This window comes from Asparagus officinalis, chromosome 4, assembly GCF_001876935.1.
Source record: "Asparagus officinalis chromosome 4, Aspof.V1, whole genome shotgun sequence".
NCBI lineage: Eukaryota > Viridiplantae > Streptophyta > Magnoliopsida > Asparagales > Asparagaceae > Asparagus > Asparagus officinalis.
Window position 1 is genome coordinate 44,166,501 of NC_033797.1, and position 10,036 is coordinate 44,176,536.

At 34.9% G+C, this 10,036-nt stretch overlaps 1 protein-coding gene across 1 annotated transcript; it reads left to right on the top strand.

Moving 5' to 3' along the window:
* Positions 398 to 7,979, top strand: LOC109837340 (serine/threonine-protein kinase PBS1-like). Its single transcript, XM_020405537.1, has 5 exons — positions 398 to 718; positions 2,714 to 2,919; positions 3,054 to 3,243; positions 3,904 to 4,295; positions 7,466 to 7,979. Exons 1-5 carry the CDS (start codon positions 577 to 579, stop codon positions 7,880 to 7,882), a joined length of 1,347 nt encoding a protein of 448 aa, XP_020261126.1. The 5' UTR covers positions 398 to 576; the 3' UTR covers positions 7,883 to 7,979.

Sequence of the window (10,036 nt, forward strand, 5' to 3'; positions counted from 1 at the left end):
TAACTTTGACCCTTATATAGCTCTTATATAATGACACAAGAGTGACTCTTTTGTTCATATGGGTACATTGGCTCCACCTAGCTTGCCTGATGGCACAAGTTTCCATTAAAATGGAATGAAGTACAAAAGAAATGTTGATTCTAGTACAACAAATATTGATAACAATCACAACAAAAGATCTGAAAATTTTCATTTTGCTCCGTTAGGCAAGATCCTCATATAATTCAAATGGTAAATTAGTCAATAGAAAAATTTGGAATGAAATATCTAAATACGAAAAGCCATGGTAACAAATATGCCAAACAGGCAAGCCTCACATAGTAACATGCACGCATCACAAATATAATAATAATATATAGGAAATAATAAACAATATAGTCAATACAGTGGCGCTTGATCTTTCCGCTATTGCCCCAGCAGCCCAAGAATTTCCCTTTGGCGTTCTCACTCGGTTCTCACTCGTTTTCTTCTGCCCAAAATTTTGTATTGATAGATTTTTGTCCCTTGTTTTCTAAAATTGGATGGTCAAAATCAAATCTTGGGTGACAATTCCTCGAGCTGAGATCTTTTAGTGAGATGGGTTGTTTCCCTTGTCTTGATTCAGAGGAAGATGGCTCTGAGTTGCGCATTACAAAAAATAAAGATGATGATGATGGTGATGATGAGAAGAGGATGGAGAAGCCCATGGTTCCTCCTGGGATCCAGAGCTTCTCTTTAAGTAAGTGAATTCTCTCTTAAGAATCTATTTGTTCTTTTCATTTTATTTTATTTTTTTGGAAATGTCATGTTTTGTTTAGTCGGGGATCTGTTTTGATACTTGATTTTGATCCGGGGGCTGAATTTTTTTTACCAAGAGGCACTTGGGTAGTTCTTATTTACTTGTAATTGGATGAAGCTTACTGAATCTTTGTCCTCTACGTTGATATTCTGTTGTGGATCAAGCTCATGGTAGCTTTTGGAAACTCAGATTTACTTGTTAGTGCGTTTTGATGAAAATAATGAAAACATTTGCAGAAATAATTGATTCGCAGATTTTAATGTAATTCTAGATTTATGTTTCCCTTCAAGGATTTAGAGGAGGAGAAATGATGATCTCTGTTTAAGCAGTAGATTTGTATGATCTGGATGATGTTTATAGGGAGTTTTAATGTAAAGAAAATTTGTGTCTTGTTGGTCTGGTGCATTTGGAACTTTTAGATACTTCAGCACAGTTTTATTGGCTAGTTACGAGTAAGCTTTGAAAATGGAGAAATGAAAAATTCTTAATTTCTACAGTTTGCTGTGAGGCCTGGCTCAACGGTAAAAGTGAGGGATTGGGTTATACAAAGCAAGAGAACAAGATTGTCTTTTTGAGTAAAGTAAACTTTATTCTTGAATGATAATTTACTCTCTAGAGTTACATTTCACTTCGAAATCATTGGTAAGGGGTAGATAGGTGCTTCTTTGATCAGGGTTGATACTTGAGTTGACCTCTCATAGTTTCATATGGTTGTGTATATCAGAAGTTCTAGCCTTGCTTATATTGTCAGTTAGATGGCATTGGTTCTGAATCTTAATCTTAGATACCATAAATTAATAGTGAGTTCCTAGTTCAAGCTTATTTTTCCTTCTCCACGTCTAAATTTCTAATTGTTCCTTGGTTTCATGCTGTATTTAGGTAAAGGTGCCAAAAGTTTCATCATATGATACAAATTGCAATTGCTTACATTCAATTCTAATCATTAGAGAAGGATTTTTTTTTTTGAGAGAATAGGGAAGAAAAATGTTACTGCTTGTGTTATTAGAATAGGAGCTGTGCATTTGAGTTTGCTTGTGTTGGGCTACTTCCTAGTGACTGATTGCCAATTTTTGTTTCATACTTTTATAGAACCTTCTGCTTATTGAATGGTGATATATTTTTCTCAGGATCTCGAATTTTTCCTTTAGGGCTGAACTTTTAGAAGTAATGGCATTGCTTTTTGTTCTAAATCAAATTTATATTTCACTTTTATTCATCAAAGATCAAGGTACTGACTATTTTCTTAAGTTAGATATTTTAATATTGCTTCAATGTAATTGATGCAATAGAAGATCAGATGACTTTGGTAACTTGTGAGTTAGATTGAGTAGGACTGTAGATGCTACTGGTGAATGAATTCTATACTTCAGACGTTTTCATGAACTGTAAGTTTGACGTTTATGGACTCTTAACAAATTTTGATATTTTGACATATATTTCTAAATTTTTTTGAGATCCTTTAGGATTGAAAATTCGTAATGATCCTTATTGTAGTAACTTAGTTGCAGATGCATACTCTTTTTTATCCGAGTTGAAGATATTACATGTGACTCGGTTAAGTTTAAGTTTACATTGTGAGTTTGGTTGATTTGAGGTTTATAAAATTAGTGTCTTATGAAGGTACCAAGTTGTCTCTAGATTTTTCTTTGACGATTTGTCTGTTTGTTGGTTGTGGATCTGATTGATTTTTGTTCTTCTTGAACTGTAATCTTATTGTCACCTGTGAACCTAGCAGGTGTCCCTAACTTAAGTTTTATATTGAGGTGCAATTCCATGTCAATGCAATTGAATTTCTTTCTTTAGCACATCATGGAGTGCATACTCGTCTTGTTAGAGATGGTCATACTGATTTTATCGAAGAATATATAAAGAATCCCAAGACTAAAAATAGTATGTGCATCAAATGTTAAATTTTTATGCTTTATGAATCATTAGGAACTGAGAGTCCCAAGACCAAAAAGAGTCCTCAGTCAAAGAAGGAATCCATGAAGCAAGAGGATGTTCTTGGTATCAATATATCAGCACAGACTTTCACTTTGAAGGAACTTGCGGCTGCAACAAAAAACTTCAGACCAGAGTGTTTTCTAGGGGAAGGGGGATTTGGGCGGGTATATAAAGGACAGTTACAAAGTACAGGACAGGTAATATGTACTATCTACTATGTGATCTTCTGCTAAGTATATATGATAATTACAATCACCTTATCTCTTCCATATTCTGGTAATGCTAAGTTTCTACTATGTGTGGATGCTTGATCCATTGACGGTGATGGTAGGTTGTGGCTGTAAAACAATTGGATACAAGTGGGCTCCAAGGAACTAGAGAATTTCTCGTGGAGGTTATCATGCTCAGCGTGTTGCACCATCCCAACCTCGTTAATTTAATTGGTTATTGCTATGATGGAGATCAGCGACTTCTTGTGTATGAGTTCATGCCCTTGGGAGCACTGGACGATCATTTACATGGTACAATTTTCACATCTCATGTTCTGATTGAGTTTCCCTGCTCATTGTAAGAAGCTTAGCCCACCTTTTATTTGTATATTTAGAAATTCAACCTATACTGGTTGCAAAAATTCGGACCTTTTATTTATATATTTTAGAAATTCATCCTACAGTGGTTGCAAAATTAAAAAAAAAAGAACATCATTTCCAATGCTTAAAAGTTTCTTAGACCATATGACTATGATTTTTTTCTGACCTTGCCTTTCATGTTCTATGAAACTTACAAGGATGCCATACATATATATTTGTATAACTTACCAGGATGTCATTGTACTATGTTATGAAAAGGGCCAAAGTTGTAGAGTCGGATAATGGAAGAAGGTTTATGATAACCTATTATTTATCGGAGTAATAGTATATAACGAAAGTTGGAGGAATTTGTTTGTCTGACATCAAAAAATTATGTAACTGTATCCTACTTCCACTCTTACCAAGTCAAGTTTGGGAAGCCAATTTCTTATCCCAGAGAGAGAGAGAGAGAGAGAGTCAGGTTTTGTGTGATTCCTGCTTGCTCTACTATATATAAAACCTACCTAACCCCCTCTGGGATTTGAAGTCAGTTTTCCCAAACTTGACATTATCGGTCTGATCAGAAGATTCAGAAGATTATTTCTTTTTCAGACCTTCCACCTGAAAAAGAAGCGCTGGACTGGAACACGAGGATGAAGATTGCAGCTGGGGCAGCGAAAGGCTTGGAACATCTCCACGACAAAGCTGACCCTCCCGTTATCTATCGGGATTTCAAATCATCCAACATATTGCTGGATGAGGGCTTCCATCCTAAATTATCTGATTTTGGGCTTGCAAAGCTTGGTCCAACCGGTGACAAGTCTCATGTTTCCACACGCGTCATGGGGACCTATGGATATTGTGCTCCAGAGTATGCAATGACCGGCCAGTTGACAAAAAAGTCTGATGTCTATAGCTTTGGTGTTGTTCTCTTGGAGCTTATCACAGGAAGGAAAGCCTATGATAGTACTAAATCACATGGACAGCAGAGTCTTGTTGCGTGGGTAAGATGCCTGTCTTCTTTTGCTTGGATTTTCTGCAAGTTTTTTTCACTTCTTTATTATTTTGAATATTGCACATGTTTTTGTTTTGATTTGCATGCTTAAAGGAGTAATCATGTTAGATTCGTATTTAAAAAATTGTTCATGTATCAAAAAAAAAAAAAATAAAAAAAAAAATAAAATAAAAATAAAAGTAAAGAAAATCAAGTGTTTGAGACTGATTAATGATTATGCATCAAACAATTGATTAGAGCAGGGGATAGATAATTTGAAGAGTTATGAAGTTGGGGCTTGGGATGGGTAAGAGAAGGGGAAGTAATTATTCCTGTTTGCAAGAGAGAGGAGTTATGATAAAATAGGAAGATTTGAGTGGCAATACTAGTTACTTCTAGGTAACTCCAAACTCGTCATTACCCTTATTGTGATAAGAGTAAGAGTTAGGGGGATTAACCATAACTTTTTAGCTAGCTCAAGTTACTCAACCGAACACCCTTTTAGGTTAAGAGAGTTGGATATAGGAGTTAATGAGATTTTAAGATATGAAGGTCTTGCTTAGCTGGAATAGTTCAGGTGGAGATGGAATCTCATGTGCTATCAAGATTTGGTTAATTTCATCAAAGCGGTGGAATTTTCAAGCCAAGATCTCTCCAAAACGCATGACTATTTTTGCATAATTATTTTGTAAAAAAGTCCAGCATCTTGTAAGCTGTTTTATAATTTTTATGTTTTTGACAAGAGTTAGACTTGAACTCTAATCTAATACTTGTTGCCATATACAACCAAATAGTTACAAGAATTTGGAATTAGGTTTTTGTTGATTGTTTGGATAAGAAATGAATTAGCAAGAATTAGAAATTCGGAATGAGAGAACAGAGAGTTTCTCCCCCCTTTTGCAAGAGTATTAGGACTTACGTTCTTGTTAGTTGTCCGGATAAAGCAAGATTTAGAAATTCTGAGTGAGTGAAAGAAAAGGGAGTTTACGTATTTGGAAGAGTTAGTGACAAGAGAATAGATAAGGAAAATAAGAAAATGACAAATCACATATGTAAAGTAGTTCACCACTTTAGGAATACAAGAACCACCACCAACTGAGGTACGGAACAAAACCAGTCCGAGGACTTCATCAAATAGATACGGTAAATCAAAGAGATAACTAGGAAACCGAAATGCTGAAACTCGTTGATTAGAATTTTAGTCTAGGTACTTGAACTCTAACCGGGATAACCCTCCAAGAATAAGAAATGAATGCTAAGTTCGTCCATATTGAGTGCACTAATAATAAGAGTATGGAAAGACTAGATATTTAAGGACAAATTTTTAACAAAGACTATTTTTGAAATTTAATTATGAAAATCAACCCAGTTAAAACTTATTTATCAAAAATGACCCGTTTATATCCACGTCAGCATAATAATAAAAAACTTGATCGATTTTTTAATTGTGAGTATTTATATACCCGGGATTGCTAATCCCGGATAATTAAATATTGAGCACAAAATCCATTAAATTTTGTTTCTAATTTTTATTTTACCTATTTGAGCTTATCCATTTACTATGCTATAACCTGTAACCCTCAATCATAAATGAATTTGTGGATGGCGGCGTGGGAGGGTGGGTCCCACTTTTAACTTCCCTTTTAAACATTTTTAGTAGGAAAGAGGAAATCACGATTATTTTGTTATTTGAAATCATCAATTACCTAGGATTGTCAATCTCGGTTACTAAAAAAGATCAAAATTTCAAAATCGACCGAACTTCTAATTGTTGCTGACATGGACAGAAAACAGGTCGGTTTCAAGTAATAAGTTCTAGCGGCTTGGTTTTCATAATTTAAATTTTAAAAAAGTTATTTTTAAAAATTTGTCCGATATTTAATGTATTTTCAAAATCTAACGAGGCTGTATGCATCTACACACAATCTAGCACTAATTTTACTTGAAAACCTCAAAGTTCACCATTTTCAATGAATAGAAACTCCATTTCTATGTTGCATGGGTACAAGTACGGGTGTGGATACCAGTATGTACGGGTACGAGACACTACAAACTTGTAAAAGGTAGGGTATGACGACATAGCTATATAAATATTTATGTGCACATATATTATATATTGGAATTAATAATTTATATAAGAACAAAGATGATAATTAAAATTCCTATATAACAATTTTGTGTTCCTTATAAATTGGAAAATCACTAGTTTTGAACTAGACATCCAAAGGACCCTTTAAAATTGTAATTTGGGTGCTGAGCTATGTCCAACGAGTTTCAAGAAGTGGATGTGAAGTGTAGGATACATGTCCAAAAATGTATAACTAGTGTTTTATATTAAAACATGTATTGTATAATTAAGTATATGCCTGAATAAATGCATGCATATGTGCAAGGAGTGTCCAAGGAGTTTGGGTACGGGTGCGTGTCTTGATACGGGTACGGCTTCAGAGTAGAAGTATCCATTATCTTGGTAACATAGCTCCCATCCAATGAATCACCCTAGAGATCTCCCTTTTCTACCCCGCCATTTTTGTTTCAAATTCTTCCACATCATAAAATCTGATCATACTCAAGCAATTATCCACTAGGTTTTGGACATGGGCAATAACATGTGCTGGACTTTTTGGTTTGTCTTCCTTAGCTCCTGCATCAGTAAGAGTAGGATTTGTGATCAAAACAGGCCATTTTGAGTGTTGTTTTGGTGATACTAAGGTAGCTAGCACAAAACTTCATTAGCGTTGTATCAAGGTGCGGTTAGGTTTCTAAATAAATTGTTTTTATAAGAGTGTGTAGCCTAGGTGGTTCTCTGGGAGTTCTTGGTGAGTTCCTTGCATGTGGAGGTGTTTAGAGGTTTTCCAGAGAGTTCTTTATGAATTTATTGCGGTCTAAATGTAGTGCATGCGTGCATGCGTGCATGCAAAAAGGAGTACAATCCTTCTTTCAATCTTTCCTGTTTACTCTAATTTTCTTCTTGTATTGCTTTTCATAGAATAATTACAGCTAGGGAACATTGTAGTGAAAACCATTCTCTCTCGTTTCTGCTATTAAAGCAATTGACACGCAACACATGAATATATCCTTTCATATTTGACTTCATCTCAGTACTTAAATTATGAATAATAAGTTCAACTAGGGTTTTACTTGTTACAGACTATGACATTCTTATCTATCCCTCTTCAGGCACGACCCATGTTCAATGATCGAAAGAAGCTCGCAAAATTAGCTGACCCGAGGCTTGAGGGTCGCTACCCAATGCGCGGGCTCTACCAAGCCCTAGCAATTGCATCCATGTGCATCCAAGAAGATTCCACAGCTCGTCCCCTGATCGGAGATGTTGTGACTGCTCTCTCCTACCTGTCAACCCAAGCCTATGACCCAAGCTCTGCAACTCGCCATCGTTCAAGCAACCAAGAACGAGAAGAAAGGAGAAAGAACGAGAGCGAGGAGCCAGAGAGTTCGGAGAGAGATGAGTCACCGAAGGAAGCAGCTGTGATTACAAACAAGGATCTCGATCGAGAGAGGGCGATTGCAGAAGCTAAGTTATGGGGAGAGAACTTGAGGGAGAAGCGAAGAGCGGCGGAGAGTTCGAATGGGTAAGAGAGTTGACAAGAGAGGATGAGAGTTTGTATATTGAGGGTAAAGGGGTATAACGTTCATGTACTTTTACTGGTTACTCTCTGTATTTGTTCTTGCCGTAGAGCATCATCTGTGAAAAGTAAATATTAATGCACTAATCAAGAAGCAACATTGCATTCATCTGTGAAAATTAAATATTGGAGGTTTACAACCAAATGAACCAATGATGCATCATCTATGAAAATTTCTCTTAACCATCGTGCGTACAAATTGCATGTGACCGTCAGTTCATCGCATTCAAGGATGCAAAGCAAAATGAGCTTAATTAAAGTTTCAGAGCAAGTCATACGTCTCCGCGCCATAGCAGATGACCTTTACCTTCGTATTACTGATCGACAAACACTTCGTATTCCTGAGAGTACTTTACTAACCACAATTAAAAGGTAAACTTTTACCTCTAATAAACTTTCCATCTCATCCGTTTACTGCTCATAGGAACTCCTAAATGGGGTTAATTTATCAACTTCCCTTTCGCTCCCTTCCATTATCTCCATCCAAACAGCGGGTGACCCATCAAAACTAAACTATATGACCAATCCAAACATAGACCGTGCACGAAAGAGCTTCAATCAGAAGTCAGAAGTAGGGGTGGTAAACAACCGAATCAAATCGAATATTAAAGTGTTCGTATTTGTATTTGTTTAGAATTATCGAATTTAAATCAGAATTCGAATATCCGTATATGGAGTTTCTTGAATTCAAACTCAAATAATCGTTATTTGATAAATATTCATGAATATTTATCAAATATCAAAGTATATTCATTCCGCTAAAGAATTTTATTTTCAATTAGTATTTTAAGTTTATAAATAAAAATTATTCCTTTATAATTATGATGTACATATATTTAATTTAAATACTTTATTCAAAAGCTAAATTAGGATTATTTAAGTCTCTCGAAATTAGTATATGGAACTTTAGTACAAATGGTAAGTTGGTCGAGAGTATAACATCATGTGACTAATACTATAAATTATATTTTAAACGAATATTTAATAAGCAAATGAATCAAATATACATATGGTTAAATTAATTCTATTCATTAATGAATTTGAATACTAAAACTTATTTGTTTAGTATTAAATGAACTATCAAATCGAATTTAATTGAATAGTTAGTCTAACAATTAACGAACTTTTTGTTAATTATTTGGTTTGTTTCACTACAACAAAAGTTGTATGTATTCACACTTATTTTATGACGCATATAAAAATGCTATTTTATTTACAAAGAATTAAATAATAGTGATACAAATAAAAAGTATGGCAAATCACGACACATATTTGTGTTAGATATACAATTAAATATATATAAGTAAACAAGGCTAATATGTCAACATGGATTGTGAGAGGATATATTGATGGTTTTGAATAATAAATCTTAGACATTAGTTATGATGGTAAAATACTTATGATAGTATATAAGCTAATTAAAAAGCTCTATTGTTAAGCTTGTTTTGATGAGAGTAATCCTAGGATGGGTAACCTTTTGGAAAGTTATAGTATTAAAGGGTGTTACACTCTTTATATTTGTATGGTCTAAACACAATTATGTATCACCACTCTTGACACGTATATGTGTTAAAGGTTTTGTGACACGTGTATGTGTCATTACTTTCGACATACACGTGTCGTGAGTTTTGTGACACATTCGCATGTGTAGAAAAATACTCTCCACACATACTCTAACTACACTTTTGATAAATATGGCGCTCCATATTTGTGACATAAAAATATGTCAATGTAGAGACAAAAAATGTATCATAATTTACAATTTTTGCTGTAGTGTTTCCACCCTAGGATACAATAGGTCTTCCAATAACGTCGGGTACGTGTTATCTCCAAACGAAGGATGGCCCAAATATTAGATCATTCAGAAGCCCACCCTATTCGACCTGTTAATAAACCCAATAACGGTCCCGCTCGTGTTTTTTATATCTACGTGCTTAGTTTGCGAAGCATAGCGGCTGATTGAATAATGCGTCATATCAAGCTAAAAATTGCGAGCGCTATCAATGGATTAGGACTCTCTCTCTTCATGGGTGTCGGTGCCTTTCATGATACGTGTGCTATGGCTTTATGGGGAAATTCGAAAAGAGCTAAAATTACATTCATT

Excerpts from the sequence above, each read along its gene's own strand:
- LOC109837340 (XM_020405537.1), top strand. The coding sequence starts at position 577 with ATGGGTTGTTTCCCTTGTCTTGATTCAGAGGAAGATGGCTCTGAGTTG. Across the intron at positions 2,920-3,053 it reads AGTTACAAAGTACAGGACAG|GTTGTGGCTGTAAAACAATT; the intron begins GTAATATGTACT and ends CGGTGATGGTAG. Across the intron at positions 3,244-3,903 it reads ACTGGACGATCATTTACATG|ACCTTCCACCTGAAAAAGAA; the intron begins GTACAATTTTCA and ends TTTCTTTTTCAG.